The sequence below is a fragment of the Ornithodoros turicata genome, chromosome 3, assembly GCF_037126465.1.
Source record: "Ornithodoros turicata isolate Travis chromosome 3, ASM3712646v1, whole genome shotgun sequence".
NCBI classification, from domain to species: Eukaryota; Metazoa; Arthropoda; class Arachnida; order Ixodida; family Argasidae; genus Ornithodoros; species Ornithodoros turicata.
In genome coordinates, this window is record NC_088203.1 from 10,858,339 (window position 1) to 10,873,771 (window position 15,433).

The window sequence follows — 15,433 nt, forward strand, 5'->3', positions numbered from 1 at the left end:
AATTTTGCGGCAGGTTGATCCTGCGCCGCAGAGTTCTTCATGGTGTCACTAACTTCGCGGGACCTTAATTTCGCGGAAGAATAGTATTCGTGAAATTCACGAAAATTAAGTCTTCACGAGAATTACTACTTACACAGTAAAGGGGGGGGGGGGGGGGTATGCCTAAATTATTCACAGAAAGGTTACCAGTACAGCAGCACAAGAAAATCACTCATGCATAATGTAAAACCCCGAGACTAGGGAACACGAAAGGACAGACACAACACGAAGTCTCAACTGTTGTCAATTACTGTTAACTGCTTTACGAAAAGTTGCACCTACACCGTTTCAAATGTACAGTCTCACAATGTGTAACCCCTACGTAACTGCATACAGGGTGTCTCACGTAATGTGTCAATAAATTTTATTTGAAGAGAGCAATAAAAGTAAAACGACCACTACTTCTCTGCTACTTGAGTTACAAGCAGGTGCTACATCAAAGGTATCACTGATAGTATCACCAAAATAGTTAGATAGATAGTTAGATAGTTCCACCAAAAGTATCAAAAGTTGTAACTCAAGTAGCAGAAAAGTAACGGTCATTTTTTCTTTTATTGCTCCCTTTAAATAAAATTTATTGACACTTTACATGATACACCCTGTATATCACACATACAGGGTGGTCCACCAACCATGATAGAAATTCACAGTAAATAACGTAAACAATGGAGAGGCGTGCGCTCGAAGGATTTTTTTTCTGCCAGGAACATTTGCCACATGTTTTCACCATTTTTATTTCATTTCAATTGATTGAAATTTAACTTCTTAAATTGAACTTCGAAATTTCCCAAGTCAACCTAACGTTTTCTTTGTGGAAATGCGTTCCTCGTGGTCATTTTACTCACTACAGCACCTGGTAAGACACGTAACGCATCGGTAATTGCTGGAATAAATTTGCCAAAAATCCACGGAAATGAGTCCTTGGCTCCGCCTCTTTTTTGTCGGCTCCAGTTTGAGTGCCAAAAATTGATTTCCTTCCCTGCCTGTCAAAATGTCAAGTGACCTTGTTTCTGATAAGACAGCTCTACTGATTCCTGCACTCACTGCAGGTGTCTGCTCTGTGAGTTGGGATTCTAACCCTCTCTCTCTCCCTCTCGTATGGCGTGTCAATATAACCTCCTTGCGTCACATTTTGGCGCTCAAACTGGAGCCGACAAAAAAGAGGCGGAGCCAAGAACTCATTACCACAGATTTTTGGCAAATTTATTTCAGTTAGCGTCGTTGTCTGTACGTGTGTCTTATCAGGTGCTATAGTGAGTAAGATGACCACGAGGAACGCATTTCCGCAAAGAAAACGTTAGGTTCACTGGGGAAATTTCGGAGTTCAATTCAAGAAATTAAATTTCTATCGATTGAAATAAAATAAAAATGGTAAAAATATGTGGCAAATGTTCCTGGCAGAAAAAAATCCCCCTTGACCGCATGTCTCTCCATCGACTACGTTATTTATAGAGTTCCGCGTTTTCGGTTCTCATTTTTGAGCAGATTCGGCGTATGTTTTTCGGTGTTTATTGATTTTCACGAAATCTGCATTTTTCGATCTTTTTCCTGGCGTGTACATAGTTTACCCGACAGTTATCGGCGAATAGAAATCAGAACGTAATTTCCGCAAGACGCTCATTCAACATGGCGTTGTTTGCAGTGCTGGCGTTTTATGGCTAACGAGACAGAAAACGGACATTTTTCACAACCATCGTACTTCTGTATGGTTTTCTGGTCTGCATCAACAACTTGCTGGGCATGTGCATCTCTGTCACTGTTCCTGGAACGTCCTTCTGTAGTCAGTGTTTTTCTATTAAAACCGGATAAGGGAAAATTTACCCGGCGTATGTTTTTCGCTGTTTTTCAGATTACAACAGAAAACGTGGAACCCTAGTTATTTACTATGGATTTCTATCATGGTTGGTGGACCACCCTGTATGTGCCTGTTCACAATATGCACAAAAAAGAGCATACGACACACAAAAAATTAAAAGAAAGTCACCACAAACGGATTTACAAATAAACAAGCATCAGCATTGACCTTTGACGTGATCATATGACACCTCTAGCATCACCTGCATCTGAGCAGGTGTTATAATAATAATATTATAGCATTACTCATGCAAAACCACTACGTTATACCACATTCCCTGCTGCCAATTACGGTCCTATTTTTTCTCTTCACGAGATGTTTCTTCTAATTGACCTATCTGAGACTTCTCTCCCCACAGCCACCTACTCTAACGATGTATGATTACTAATGTACGAGAAGGCATAATTGCTACCCTCGCAACGTCTGCCGTCAGCACGCATCAATTTACTATCGCTGTAGATGGAAAGGCTGTGCACGTGTATCGCCCTGCAATATACCGACGGCACAGCTGCTGACCTACAAGATGGGGCATCCCACTCCGGGGACTTGTTTATTGCAGCGAAACAGCTGGAGGCAGCTCCTTTCATGCAACATATAGTTTAAGAGCAATAGAGTTATAGAAGCACACCGTTTCAGAACCATGCAGTTCAAGGGCAATTACTACCGCCACGAGTAAATTTGCATGAAGATACTGCACTAAAAGTGCACTGCAGCGTGAAGTTTTAAAAATAATTTGGTTTATTTTGATGCGGGTTTTTTTGGGGGCCAGGTATCACAGCTCCTCGCTACAAGCACAAAATTTTTGGAGCTGCAATGCATCCCTTCCCTCCACTGTGCACTGTCTATGCGTGGAATATGCGCAAGTACACTCTCTTTCCATAAACCTGTCACTAACACCTTGCTCCTTATTACATATGAAGACACTTTCACTTGATCTGCGTGCTGTGTCGTCTTGACATGCTGGAAAGCTAAAAATAGCAACACAACACACAGAACGCTTCTGTGATGCAACACAGCGAGTGGGTGCGAAAACTACACACCAACCGATATTGTCTATTCTTGGATAAGATAGAGATGTCAGATTGAGGTCATTGGTATACTTACGACTTTCTGATAACGATGGTTGAGCTGTGCGCAAACAGATGATTATATGCCGAGAACGCATCGAATGACACAACCAACAACACTGCCAACATCACAAGGACAATACATAACACATTACCAGCGTTAACATTTCTGCACATGCTGAAGGTCAATACGTAACATGACTCTTTATTGGAGCATAAAAACACACGGTGAAGCGGTGTTATGGCAGAAAAGGTCATTCGCAAAGCAGCCAAAACAGTGCGATATTGGCCGGCGCGAAAGGCATAGGCGGGCAACGTGAACTTCCTGCGCCCTGCAAACACGTTTCTCTGTTTACATATCACGTTTGGACGCTCACGCGAGCTCAGTTGTGCAATACCTCATATGGGGCAGCTGCTGGACTCAACGGCAAATAAGCAACACGCAAGAATCCGATAGTCGCAAAGCTAGAAACCGGGAACGCTACCCGAAGTTCACATCAGCTGAACACTTTTCGCGCCCATTGAAAATGACACGAGCATGCGGTCACTAGCTTCCTCATGCGTGTCAAAACAAGCGAGGCATTCATTTCTGTACAAGATCAACAGTATTGCAATACGTAATTCCGTGACGTTGTGAAAAAACTCCATAAACAAACTTTGCACGGCGTGTGCGGAAGCACGCAATGGCCAGATAAGGACGCTGCGGTTGGTTTCGGTTTATTGACCCCGCTGATGCACAGTACTGAGCAGCTACGCGTCGTCTGTTTGATTGTGTTTCAAAACAGCTGCAAGCTTTTCGCGCTAATGAGAAAGGTGAAGGGTACCACGGCGTCTGTATATGTGGAAAACGCGCCATATTTGCACCGCCATTAGGCTTATATTGCGACAATGGTTCTTACCTGCCGTAAATGCCGTCTGTTATTTTAGCTCGTTTACCAGGCCGTCTGATTTTCCCACACTCGGCATTTCGTCTCTTCATATTTCTGTATACCAGCACAGTTCACTATTAGATATCCTCTGGCACAGAGAAATATGTACGAAAACAGGAGATGTACCACACCGTTTCAGTATTTTTTATTTTGTTTTATTTGTTTTCGTTCTCCCACAACACACCCCCATTGCGCATGCTTTCCTACGTCATAATGACGTCGTATTGTAATTAGCCTGCAGAGTGCCGTTATAAAATCGTTGAAGTGTTGCAATATAGGTTCTGATTATTGTAGGTAAGGTAATGATAGGGTAAATGCAAGCAAATGCTTCTCGTGGAACATTTACGTGGAGCAGAAGCATAGTTGCGCGTCAAGCGGGAAACATAGCGCACTGTAGCGCACGGTTTTGACGTTTTGAGGATGAAATTATTTTGGTGACATAATTGTTTATTCTAGGAACAAACTGTGTTTTCGAATGATTGTGGTGCCGAGCAAAGCATTACTATTTTGTATGTAATTTAGAATATGATCGACCGGTTAGACACCGTAGCCGGTACCAAAAAACCTGCTGGCAACAATACGCGTAAACCAACATGGCGAATCACTACGAAGTGCCTTCTTGGTAAACGGACAATAAAATTCTCTTATAACTCTGTATTTACAGTCCTCACAACTGTGTACTTTGTTTTCAAAGTGAATTTGGTGATCAACCGTCATAATATATCACTTGATTCATAAAAGAGCATCAAATACTACAAAAGAGCGCATCTCATTTCCAGTACTGATCTGTGATGTGTCGCTCTGTCCTTTCATATTTTACCTAGTAATCCGTAGCTCACGCTGTCACAGAACCGCTAGTTTGCTGTGTTTTTATGTAACGATTCTCTTGTTAAAGGCGATCCTTGCAATCCTACTGCACTTCTTTTTTTTCCTGCAGGGCAGGCAAGCCGCCTGTTGGGCTACATCTGGACGTTATGAAGGGCGAAAAAATGATTCAGGTATGCCATTTTTATGGAAAAATAAAGAGAATATTGTTCCAGATCTTAGTTAGTCATCAGAGTTCCACGGCGACTTATCACGTTTACGACAGCATCATTTCCTTTGCAGAAGCTCATGATAGATGAAAAGAAATGCTACTTGTTTGGTCGCAACCCCGACTTGAACGACTTTGTCATCGATCACCAGTCCTGTTCACGTGTACACTCAGCTCTTGTCTATCACAAACATCTCCAGCGGGCATTCCTAGTGGACCTGGGGAGCAGTAAGTTTCTCCGACGCGTACAACACACCGTTTTCTTCAAATGTGCGGTCATCCTGCAGCTCATGGAACCTTCATTGGCACGATCCGATTGGAATCCCGCAAGCCGACGCAGCTACCAATTGACAGCATCTTCCACTTCGGAGCGTCCACCCGGTCTTACGTCATCCGAGAGCGTCCGCAAAAGATCTCCAGAGGAGACGACGACAAAGTGGGGGAGGATGGAGAGGGGGGACTCCTCGGGCTGCCCGAAACGGAAACGGAGTTGGACGTAAGATGGTCGGAGAGGAGGTCGTGCGACTGCAGCTAAAGAAAACCGTGTCTTTTCAGAACCTCACAGAGTACAACACGGCGCACAATCGACGGATAACGATGCTCGGAATACCGGATGAAGAGTTGAAGCCACCGAATAGGAAACAAAAAAATCTCAGCGTCAAATTCAACGAAGAAGAAGACATAATCAACCCAGGTACTGTTGACAGATAATGAGGATTGTCCTTACAAGTGTGCCCTGAATATTTGTAGAACCATTTCGTTACGTATCATTTTGAAATTGGTTTGCATTATGTATTTATTTCAGAGGACGTTGATCCATCCATAGGCAGGTTTCGTAACCTCGTCCATACGGCTGTTGTTCCTCGTAAGGTAATTCCTCTCAACGTTATATTTCTGAAAAGTATGAGGGCTGAGAACAATGTGGACAGTAGGGGAAAGTGCACAAACACCATTAAACACCACTCTTTATGAACTATCTGCAAAGCACAGACACATGCAAGATGAAATGTGCCCAAAGTGTCCACTACGGCTGTACAGTCTAATATTTTCTTGTTCACAAAAATGGCCCTCGTTCGATACATTGGCTATGCATCAATGTACGCAGTTTCAAAGCTGTTAAGTCAAAATGCTTTTCACGAAGCTATGCAAGAAGAAAAGAAAGTGTCCATGTTTACAGGGTACTGGACCGCATTGTAAACAGGAGACTGCCTCTCATTGGCTACCCAGACCATCATATCCAAGAAAAATGTATCTAAGTTTGATTGCTTCAGCAGTCTGATCAGCAGCGCTCAACATCACGTTCCGATATTCGATAAGTTGGAAGACATCTTTTTTTTATATGGGTATGGCTCTTAGAGAAGCACAAAAGTGACGTCTAACATGGCTTGAAACCCTGCCTCATCTGTAAAGCTGTCCACCAGCAGTCACTGTGCAAAATATTTTTGCTCTGTGGTGTATTGTCACTGCGCCATCGAATTTCTAAAAACAATCTGAGAAAGCAGCCGCGGATGACAGAGACGATTCTCGCGTGATGTAGAAACGGTTCTGTAGGTCACCTGCGCTCATCGCTCTTTCGCGGGAGCTCATTTTATTCATTGCAGAACGCGCCACAGCAAAAAATCAAAAATATTTTTGGGGTCACTTATCCTCCTTTAAAGGAGCACAGAAAGCGCTTCAGTCACGACCATTTTTTCAAAACAAGCCGTTAACCTGACTGGTAAAATACACCATGCGAAGTGATTCACTCGACAGACGCATAAATATCTCGGAACTCGATTTTGAAAATCGCAACCAGAGTCGCTTTGACGTCATCACGGTACACCCCGATAACTGGTTTGCTTGTTTGGAGAAGCGTCGTCTGCTACACAGAGAGAGAACTGGGAGCAGAAACGAAAAAGAAAAAAAAACTGTGAAAAGCGCCGGCCCCGATTGGAACGTGGTGACTCCTGTAACCGTGATGACATCACAATCCTCCTCCTCCTCGTTTCGGCCTGCAGAGCGAGTCGAGCGGGAACGCGCACTTTGACGTTCGGGGGCGTTTCATTCTGAGAAAAATACTGCGTACAGATAATTTTTTTCTATGTTAGTTGTCACGTCAAGTTACATCCTTTCGTAACTGGTCAGAAACAGAAAATCTTTTGGATGACTTTCTGGGATCCTTTAAATATTTACTGATCATGGGCAAAAGGAAAGGCACTTGAACTTCACCCATTCGTCCCCCAGAAATCCCGACTGGACAACAGCGATCCGCTGGACAGCCTCTTCAGAGAACAGAAGTCCAACAGCTTGCACCAACACACGAAACCCGACTCGGGCCACGTGTCTCACCTGGGTACCATCTTCTCTTCCACGCTGTCCTCCAAGCTCGGACTGCACCTGCCCAATCCCGCTCCGGATATCGAGTCCGCCGTTCCTACGATTCCGGACCCAGTACCCGTCATTCACCCGGTGCCCTCCATAGAGTCGAACCTTCCGCCCGAGCCGAGGAAAAAGAAATACGCGAAAGAAGCCTGGCCGGGAAAGAAACCAGCACCCTCGCTGCTCATGTGAAGGGACGAAAAGGGACGTGTGCCATGTGCAGTGATTATGTGTACTATTTTAACCTGTTTCTTTTCTTTACTTTTTTTTTTTTGTCAGCAGACGTTCAAAATGTTCTTGTTGTTTTGCGCCACTATACACTATTCTCCATCGTGTACATTACTCCATAAAAGCATGACATGCATTGAGTGCTGGCTATACCAGCGATCTGTGAGAGTGGCTGGCAAAGGTACCGACAAAGAAAGTAAATGAAATAGTAAGTTGCTGGAAACAAAATGGTGCCACATGTAGACTTCATTTCACTGTAATAAATTACAATTTCACATTAAGTGTATCATACTTTTTTTTGTACAGATTGTTCATAGCGTGTGTATATACAGCTGCATCTTTGAGGATACATTTGAGCAGGGATTTTCCCAGCACTCCCCCAATAATCTTGCAAGCATCCCCAAGATACTGCCCAGAAAGGCAAAAAATGCAATAAAAGCAGCAGATATGGGTGACCCCCCCTCCCTATAAGACAACAGCACCACCAGCTTTTGAACAACAGTCTTGGCACTCTATGGTCCTTGTTGCTTTTGCGCCAGAAAAATCAAATCATCATCATCATCACCACCAGCTTTTGAGGGGCGGTGGATATCTGGTATAGGAGGGGCAAATTGCCCAACACACCTGAGCAACCTTTCATGAGAAAGCATTACTCGTGAGAGTTGCTTTATAAACTTAATCTGTGAAGGAACTCTTAGCAACAGGATTGCTTTAGCTATCTTTTGGCTCATCAAACAAAGTTTAACCCTGAAACAGGCATCAAACCCTGAATACAGTTGAAATTATTGTTTGTTCAGTCACTTCACTATAGAAGCCTCCTCTCCATTATGCTCCGTTCAACACGGTTGGCAAACCGACGGTCATGAATCCACATACATCGTTCTTGGGGTTCTTGGCGCGTCATCGCTGTATCCGCATATCGTTATAAGCGTGGCATGCAGAACGGATGTTGTTGTTGTATTTAAAAAACAAAAAAGAACAAAATTTCCTAGACCGGAATTTGTATTCAAGCAGATTTCTTCTCTACGAAACGATGAAAAGTGCGAAAAATTTAACTGCTAAACGTGGACCATCAGCGAATAGTCGTCTGGCAACAACATGCGCAGTTCTTTGTTTACATATGGAGGGGGCGTGGTGATCGCTAATCAAAATCAGTGAGCACTCCTAATTCTCGTTTCAAAATTTCCTATTTCGCCTCGATGAACATGGACACGGATTACTGGTCATTCGGATATGCCCTTGCTGTCGTTCTGGGAGGAATTATGGGCTACGTCAAAGCAGGTAACATCGCGATAATCGCCATTCCACCAACGCGTGACATAAAACGCTATGGCATATTGCTTTCAAGGAAGCATGATGTCCCTGCTGGCTGGAGTCCTTTTCGGCGGCCTTGCTCTAATCGGGGCTTATCAGACATCTCTCGATCCAAAGAAATTTCTCCTATCAATCGGTGAGCTACACCCGCACTAAGCGCGTGCTGTCGTTGCTTGTTCATTCATTCTGTTTGGGTGAAACTTTCAGCTGTGTCGGCGTTGCTTTCGGGACTTATGGGCTACAGGTATATAAAGACGTCCAAACTCATGCCCGCTGGATTGGTAGCGGTCTTGAGGTAAGATATGGGATTCCGTGGCAATTCTTCAATGCAATGTACAGAAGTCAAAGCCCAACCGAAAGAAGGCAGCAAAATTGGCACGTGATTTATTGTAGTTGATCACTGATTTCTTAGATGCCCACACTGGACATGCACAGAGTTGACCAGGAAAAGATGGGCATTGTTTCCACACATCGCATTGAGAGATTCGGTTTATTCCTGTCGGTCAACATTTCAACCATTCTGTTCCCACTAGTTGTTACAAACGTCATGCATCAGGGGTAGTCTTATTGCCAAGATTTCTATTACCATGCGTTCCAACCGTACTGTTCACAGCATGTGAAATGGCAGATATATAGATATAAACAGTAAATGTAATAGTATAGTATAAGTATAATAGTAAATATATTTCTATACATAGTTGTACATTGTAAAAATATGTCATTTTTTTTCAGCATTGCCATGTGTTGCAGAATACTCTGTCGTGCGTACGGCCCATCTGGTGGACCCGTCAAACAGTAAACGATGTTTCTTTCACAAAAATAAACACTTTTTCAGAAACATGACTAAATGTTCTTTGGCAGGAGGAGCGTGGATGAAGTGCGGCTACACGTTTGAAGATCCCTTCGTGGAAGCCAGCACGGGCTTTTTCTTGGAGTGCATTTTGTGTATAGAGTGCAGATAAACACCCAAGAGCACAAGCAGTCCAGACCACACGTAACTGATGAAAGAGAAACGTCAATTTGTCAGTCGCATCCAGATCTGCTAAGTGTATTCGCGAGATATTCTAAAAGCTAATGGGGGCCTAAAGTTCATGAGCTAGGTGCATGAATGCCGACAAAGTTAAATCAAAGTGGTAGGCATTTCAAGTCTAAGACGATTTCTGTGCACAGTCATATTGAAGTTACATGAAATGGACACTACCAAAGTTAAACCTGTATAGAACGTCACCGGTGGTTTATCCGAACCCCCCCCCTTCATCTACGCCCCTAAATGTTTGTGTGCGCCCCCTACCGGTAGAGGGCCACTGTTATTTCAGCCTTAGACATGTGTTGGTAATGATACATAAAGCTGCCACAACTTTAAAGGTAAGTACCTTTAAAGTTGTGGCAGCTGTAAAGCAGTAGACAAGCATGATATGCTGGTGATGTGTCTAGAGACTTTGTTGCTTCTAAATGCCATATGCATAACCACACGACCGACAACGCGCTATAAATGTTTTTAATTTGCCATGAAAGATGCGGCATAGTGGAGCGGTGCGACGCCTGGCGTCAAACAACCCCCTGTACAGCGGGCAACACTGAAAATTGGTATTACACAATATGACATCGGAACTTTAGTAACCATATTATTAGTTTTCCTGTTTACCTATGCATTCTGAAACCCCTGTTAACAGTTTAACCTGTTAACCCCTGTTTTTGCGAAGTAACCCAGTGCTGGCCGCTCTTCGATGGGGGCTCTCCCTACTTCTCTGCTGCGCCTGCGCGCTCCTTCTGTTCGCGGCCCCTTTCGAACGAACAAACTCTCTCTGTGAACCTCTGTGAACAAACAAGTCCCGACGCTGTCTGGCTTCTTGAACGTCTGACACATTTTTTTCAACGGCTCAGCATTTCATTTCAGTTCGCTTATCCGTCTATCCTCAGATGTGGATCGTTGTGTGGATTGCAGGGGCGGATTTTATGGTGGATTGTTATGTCGGGCCCAGTGTTATACGCATGCAATGTGGTTGGCCCCCGTATGCGGCAGGAGTACGGATTCATTTCGAATACCTAGTACAGTGTTGCCCGTAATCTTTAATTATAATTTTCTAATTAATTGTTTCGTCGATTGGAATGAAACTTGCACAGTTTTTGTCCTGGTGGCTTGGACTATCGAATAGCCACACTAAATGACATTTGATCAGTGCCGCTTTACAGTACCTTTAACGTAACTGCAATAATGACGCAGTGCCCGTCGCGATTCTGGTTAAACTGCTGAACGTAACAATCGTAAATCGCAAACTTACTGAATAGAAAAAGGCTTGCTGAACAGCACAAACGACAGCGTGACCGTCACAACTTTCCTCCCCGTCGTTATGACGGCGGCAACAAATGCACCAGCTATGTGGACCAGCGTCAGGACGAGCTGGACCCCAAAGTACCCCGTCAGAGAGTACACCAAGCCGTAGCCGTATGTTTCCACAGGGTGCTGGAATCGTGAATCGCGCAAGTGCGCCCTTGAGTTAATGCCACGCTAAAACACTACGGAAGTCGTGGTTTACCTCATGACAAAAGTTCACTGCACAGGACAGTTGTCCAGAGACTAGAAGGCTCGTTAGCAACCATACGGCTCCGAACGAATAGGAGAAGAATATCTGAATGAAGTAGTAAGAGCGTCAGTGACGTGATGGAATGTTTTTCGAGGTGGGAAAATGCCCTCGCTACCTTCGTTTCTTAAGTTTTTCCTTATTTTTGCAGCGGACCCCCCCCCCCCTCCGAATCTCCATCCCTAATTAAAAAGTATGATTTGTTAACTAACATGGGTGTATCAATTTTGCCACCAGGGATTTCTCCTTGCTTCAGATTGTTTTAAAAGAATTTCTTCACCCCGACCTTTTTTCAGAAAATTTTCCTCAGCTGCAAGGTGAAGGTGTCGTCATCCCCATCTGCCCTCATGAGAATGCAATTACAAATTACAATTGCAAAATGCAATTACAAATTATGTAAAAGCAAGAATTACTCACAATCTCAACATCAGATGCAGAATAAGACTTCATTGCTTTCTCTTGCACGTTTCCTATGCACGCATCCATTAGTAGTGCAAATGAAATTAGGCACACGCCTACACGTGCAGGAAAAAAGTATTAATGTCATGTGTCGCCTTGTGGTAACCAAGTAACTGTAACCCTAGCGGCTGCCGGAAGCGGGTGAGTCCACTGTTTCAGAGGTGTGGAAGGGTGCCCTGTTAGCGACACACAGCGGTAGCTTGCACTTCCCAGACACACCCAAGCGACACCGGAACTAAACACTGTGTGTCACTAACAGTGCACCCTTCCACTCCACTGAAACGGTGAACACCCCCCCCTTCCGGCAGCCGCTAGGGTGTCGCACCGAAGAAAAAGTATGTCGCTCGCGTGTTCCGTAAACTTTTTTTGTCCCAACCTGTACATACTATGTGCATCCTATATTTAAATTTTGTTTCTGCTACGAGATTGAACATTAATCACGCCACGAAGACACACTTTTTCTTTTTCGCATCACATGCAGTTCCCCATTCTTACCCAGGATCGAAAACGATGGCGAGATCTGACTGTCAGCCAAAACGAAAGCTGCCAACCCTGTGCTCATGCAGACAGCTGCTAGAAAATCGAGGGCACCATATTTTTTTCCTGTAAGAAAACGTGAGACTCTGATGCAAGCGGGACTTTCACACTGACACACCCGATTTGTGCCCGTTCACAAAGCAATCTGATTAGTAGAGAGGAAAGGTTAGCAACCTTGAATAAGAATACCACCCAGAAGAACCGGAATTAGTTTGCAACACTTGAACACCACTTGCGTAGGGTAGTTAAGGTAACCCAATGATGCATTTGAGAATCCCATGGTTCCAATACTGAGTAATGACAGAATCAAGTGCACTTTGAAAGGGGCTCTGGAAATTAAAAAAAAAAGGCCACTGTTAGTAACGGTTAGTTAGTAAATACCCAGAGCGGTTAGGGCAGCGTAGACAAGCCCTGGGGTCCAAGCTTTGGTTACTAGTCATTATTAGTCATTACTACAGGTATTATTATTAGTCATGGTTTGAGGTATACACTGGTGTGTTTGTATCTGCGGATCGCTACAACATCCCGCTTTGCGGATGGAAATGGAACGACTTGAAATCTGCGCCAATAAGCTGCGAATAAAACCATGCGCCTCAGCGGATACCCGCATTTCACCTGCAGATAAGCATTACTGCTTTTGTCGATGTCCCCTTGATGCATGGGCGGATTTAGGGGGAGGGGTCCGGATGTCCTGACCTCCCCCCCCTCCTCAATTTCAGTTGCTACATAGAGTTTCAATTGACCTTGGTGGTGTAATAGCATGCAGTCCAAGGTAGTACCCCCACCCTACCCCTCAGAAAAATCCTGGATCCGCAAATACAAAATGGTGTGTCAATGTGCACGATCCATTGCATTACTAGGACAGTCAACTGCTGCACTGCTGCTGGGGATGATATAACACTCCTGTGCAATTGGGCCGTGCTCAGAAGCAGATGGTATAACACCCATCTGGAGAACCTAGTTCTGCTACAGTTTGCAGTTCTGCTACCTAGTTTGCCACAGTGTCCTCAAAAGCCACGAGGACAGCTGTTTTTGTTCAGCTGTGCTCAGCATTCAGCTGTGTTAGTGGAAGCTTTATACGGGGCGCGCACCATGCAGCAATCATGGCACGCGCAGATGCTGTGACACAGCTAATCATGCAGGTGGAGAGCATACTTGCGAGTGGTGTCACCCCGAACGATGCGCTCGACGTGAGATAGAAAAGCGTAGGCACAAAATTGGATGAGTGTAAGATAGAATCCGAAAGGCTTGAAGCCATCCAGCTGGAATATGAGCTCCTGAAAATAAAGCATGACACGTCTCATCAACATGTTACAAGATGCAAGTTGGGCGTTGGTGCCATCGGGGGCATTCCATGATTCGTGATAACAAGGTGTATGGTGTCTTGTCCCTCAACTTTTACAATTATTCCCGACTTCTCTAAAATTTAACGTGTTCGAAGATATGCGCCGTTACGTGACAAGTGCCAAAGTGGAGCCTACAGAGCGGTGAAGAATCGCCCTTCTCAGACACAGTTTCTGCAAGTCTGTCAGATGAAACTCGCAACTATGGCAAACAGGGGTGCTTACCTGTACGTATCCGTATACAACGAAGAGCACGAACACGCCCAGCGTGCACAATACAACTTGCGCGCATTGAGAGAACTGGCCAATGTCGAGGACGCAGAATACGACCCTAGATGTAACATGAGAGGACGCCCGTTCTTTGGACAATTCTGATCGTGAATGTTCATGTGCGTCACCACGATCAGAAAGCAATTTTTGTATCATACTAAGTGCACACACCTTCCAACGCCAGCACCGGTGTGGAAACTGAAGCAGAAGACATTCATGCATTGGATGAATGGATTGTAGTGGCACCCCTGGTGGGCTTCTTTGTAACGAGGATCCAGCACGAAAGTGCGGATATGCCGGTAGATTGGAGATCCTAAATGTTTCTTCGTCCTTTCTGATGTGCACTCGTATTTATTATCCCCGGATGTTCTTTTTCGCCCGATGTATTTGAAGATCCAAGATCAACTTCCGGTGCTTTCAAAATTGCCCGTTCAGATGTTGTGGCGCTGTTGTCGCGTGGTGAGATTTGAGGATTCCTTGTCTCCGTTTCGTTAAAATTTTTAATTGCTCGTGTGCGCCCTAATGTGTTTGTTCCGGCACTTCTGTCTTTCCTTTGCAGCTGTTTGCTCTTGGTGGCCCATAGCCTTGACCGGTGCCTTGATTGTTAAGACATCAGGGTCTTCCCGCAATCTCGCAACCAACAAAACCAAGCGCTGTTTCCAGTGGGCATGTCCTTGGTGTTCCTAGGGCCGCGCATTGAAGTATAACATGTAGTTATGTAGACTCCGTATCTCCGCTCTCGCATAACATCACATTGTTGCCCGACGAAACTCGCGGACTGGCGAAATCCATTAGAACCACAGAGCAACTCTAGACTAGAGCAAACATCCGACTACCATTACCAACAAGACATTATTACAATAAAAACAAGACGGTCAATCCGCAAAATAGACGAGGTGTATCAACTGATAATGTCCTATAAAAGAGGAGTTCATCTACTACCCATCAGTGCAGAATTTTAGTTTTGGTTTTGCTCTGGCATTACGTTCTGACAATCTCGTACCTACATACCACAAGCTCTAAAACCACCTTTAACTTACGGCAATCATGCACGCCGATAAAAAAACTGCTCAATGTGACATTAAAAAGAAAACGAAAACCTGCTAGAATTTGCAACGTTTTTGATTAGGCACACATTTATTTATAACAATTGATAACGCCAGTGGAATATAAAAATAGAGTTCCAGCCTGAGGTAACAGCATACCATACATTGTATATTCAAACATACACATCGTATTTGTCCTCAAATGATACGAAGTTACTGCAAAAAATCCAAATGCCGACACATTTAACAAAAAGAAAGAAAAAGAAATACATATCAATGAAAAGACTAGGGAAATGAAACAAGTTTACAGAGCAAAAGCAAGACCTTGCAAGGCAGTATTTCCAATCATGCAAGAATATCACACACTTTTATG

The 15,433-nt window shown here is 44.2% G+C and overlaps 4 protein-coding genes across 8 annotated transcripts in view; 2 read left to right on the forward strand and 2 right to left on the reverse strand.

Annotated features, from left to right (window-relative positions):
* LOC135388057 (macoilin-1-like) overlaps nucleotides 1-4,054 on the reverse strand; it is a 29,348-nt gene extending 25,294 nt beyond the window's left edge. The window contains exons 1-2 of one of the 2 annotated variants that reach the window (XM_064617353.1): nucleotides 3,861-4,054; nucleotides 2,999-3,022 (exon numbers count right to left, since the gene is read on the reverse strand). In XM_064617353.1, coding sequence (XP_064473423.1) covers nucleotides 2,999-3,022; nucleotides 3,861-3,940 — 104 coding nt within the window. In that variant the 5' untranslated portion in view covers nucleotides 3,941-4,054. The remainder of the gene's footprint in view (nucleotides 1-2,998; nucleotides 3,023-3,860) is intronic. The other variant, XM_064617354.1, reaches the window with a different exon arrangement.
* A 385-nt stretch (nucleotides 4,055-4,439) lies between these two features.
* On the forward strand, nucleotides 4,440-7,790 carry LOC135389897 (nuclear inhibitor of protein phosphatase 1-like). The gene is made up of 7 exons (XM_064619949.1): nucleotides 4,440-4,512; nucleotides 4,828-4,888; nucleotides 4,998-5,151; nucleotides 5,211-5,419; nucleotides 5,479-5,617; nucleotides 5,729-5,793; nucleotides 7,147-7,790. Exons 1-7 carry the CDS (start codon nucleotides 4,484-4,486, stop codon nucleotides 7,471-7,473), a joined length of 984 nt encoding a protein of 327 aa, XP_064476019.1. The 5' UTR covers nucleotides 4,440-4,483; the 3' UTR covers nucleotides 7,474-7,790.
* An 825-nt stretch (nucleotides 7,791-8,615) lies between these two features.
* Nucleotides 8,616-9,801, forward strand: LOC135388059 (transmembrane protein 14C-like). Its single transcript, XM_064617359.1, has 5 exons — nucleotides 8,616-8,790; nucleotides 8,858-8,959; nucleotides 9,031-9,118; nucleotides 9,556-9,618; nucleotides 9,685-9,801. Exons 1-5 carry the CDS (start codon nucleotides 8,709-8,711, stop codon nucleotides 9,716-9,718), a joined length of 369 nt encoding a protein of 122 aa, XP_064473429.1. The 5' UTR covers nucleotides 8,616-8,708; the 3' UTR covers nucleotides 9,719-9,801.
* On the reverse strand, nucleotides 9,489-14,370 carry LOC135388058 (adenosine 3'-phospho 5'-phosphosulfate transporter 2-like). Of its 4 annotated transcripts, XM_064617356.1 has the most exons (9): nucleotides 14,186-14,370; nucleotides 13,970-14,075; nucleotides 13,557-13,678; nucleotides 12,576-12,730; nucleotides 12,360-12,467; nucleotides 11,823-11,920; nucleotides 11,361-11,453; nucleotides 11,106-11,287; nucleotides 9,489-9,821 (listed from the first exon to the last, which is right to left on the reverse strand). In XM_064617356.1, exons 1-9 carry the CDS (start codon nucleotides 14,230-14,232, stop codon nucleotides 9,707-9,709), a joined length of 1,026 nt encoding a protein of 341 aa, XP_064473426.1. In that variant the 5' UTR covers nucleotides 14,233-14,370; the 3' UTR covers nucleotides 9,489-9,706. The 4 variants fall into 4 exon arrangements, with proteins under 4 accessions (XP_064473426.1, XP_064473425.1, XP_064473428.1 ...); XM_064617355.1 differs by having other exon boundaries at nucleotides 13,970-14,370; XM_064617358.1 differs by lacking the exon at nucleotides 12,576-12,730 and having other exon boundaries at nucleotides 14,186-14,366.
* Between the last annotated feature and the right edge of the window lie 1,063 nt (nucleotides 14,371-15,433).

Excerpts from the sequence above, each read along its gene's own strand:
- LOC135389897 (XM_064619949.1), top strand. The coding sequence starts at position 4,484 with ATGGCGAATCACTACGAAGTGCCTTCTTG. Across the intron at positions 4,513-4,827 it reads CACTACGAAGTGCCTTCTTG|GGCAGGCAAGCCGCCTGTTG; the intron begins GTAAACGGACAA and ends TTTTTCCTGCAG. Across the intron at positions 5,618-5,728 it reads AGAAGACATAATCAACCCAG|AGGACGTTGATCCATCCATA; the intron begins GTACTGTTGACA and ends TATTTATTTCAG.
- LOC135388059 (XM_064617359.1), top strand. The coding sequence starts at position 8,709 with ATGAACATGGACACGGATTACTGGTCATTCGGATATGCCCTTGCTGTC. Across the intron at positions 8,960-9,030 it reads GAAATTTCTCCTATCAATCG|CTGTGTCGGCGTTGCTTTCG; the intron begins GTGAGCTACACC and ends TGAAACTTTCAG. Across the intron at positions 9,619-9,684 it reads TCTGGTGGACCCGTCAAACA|GAGGAGCGTGGATGAAGTGC; the intron begins GTAAACGATGTT and ends GTTCTTTGGCAG.
- LOC135388058 (XM_064617355.1), bottom strand. The coding sequence starts at position 14,236 with ATGCATGAATGTCTTCTGCTTCAGTTTCCACACCGGTGCTGGCGTTGG. Across the intron at positions 12,468-12,575 it reads GGGTGGTATTCTTATTCAAG|GAAAAAAATATGGTGCCCTC; the intron begins GTTGCTAACCTT and ends GTTTTCTTACAG. Across the intron at positions 9,822-11,105 it reads AGCAAGCCTTTTTCTATTCA|TTACGTGTGGTCTGGACTGC; the intron begins GTAAGTTTGCGA and ends CTCTTTCATCAG.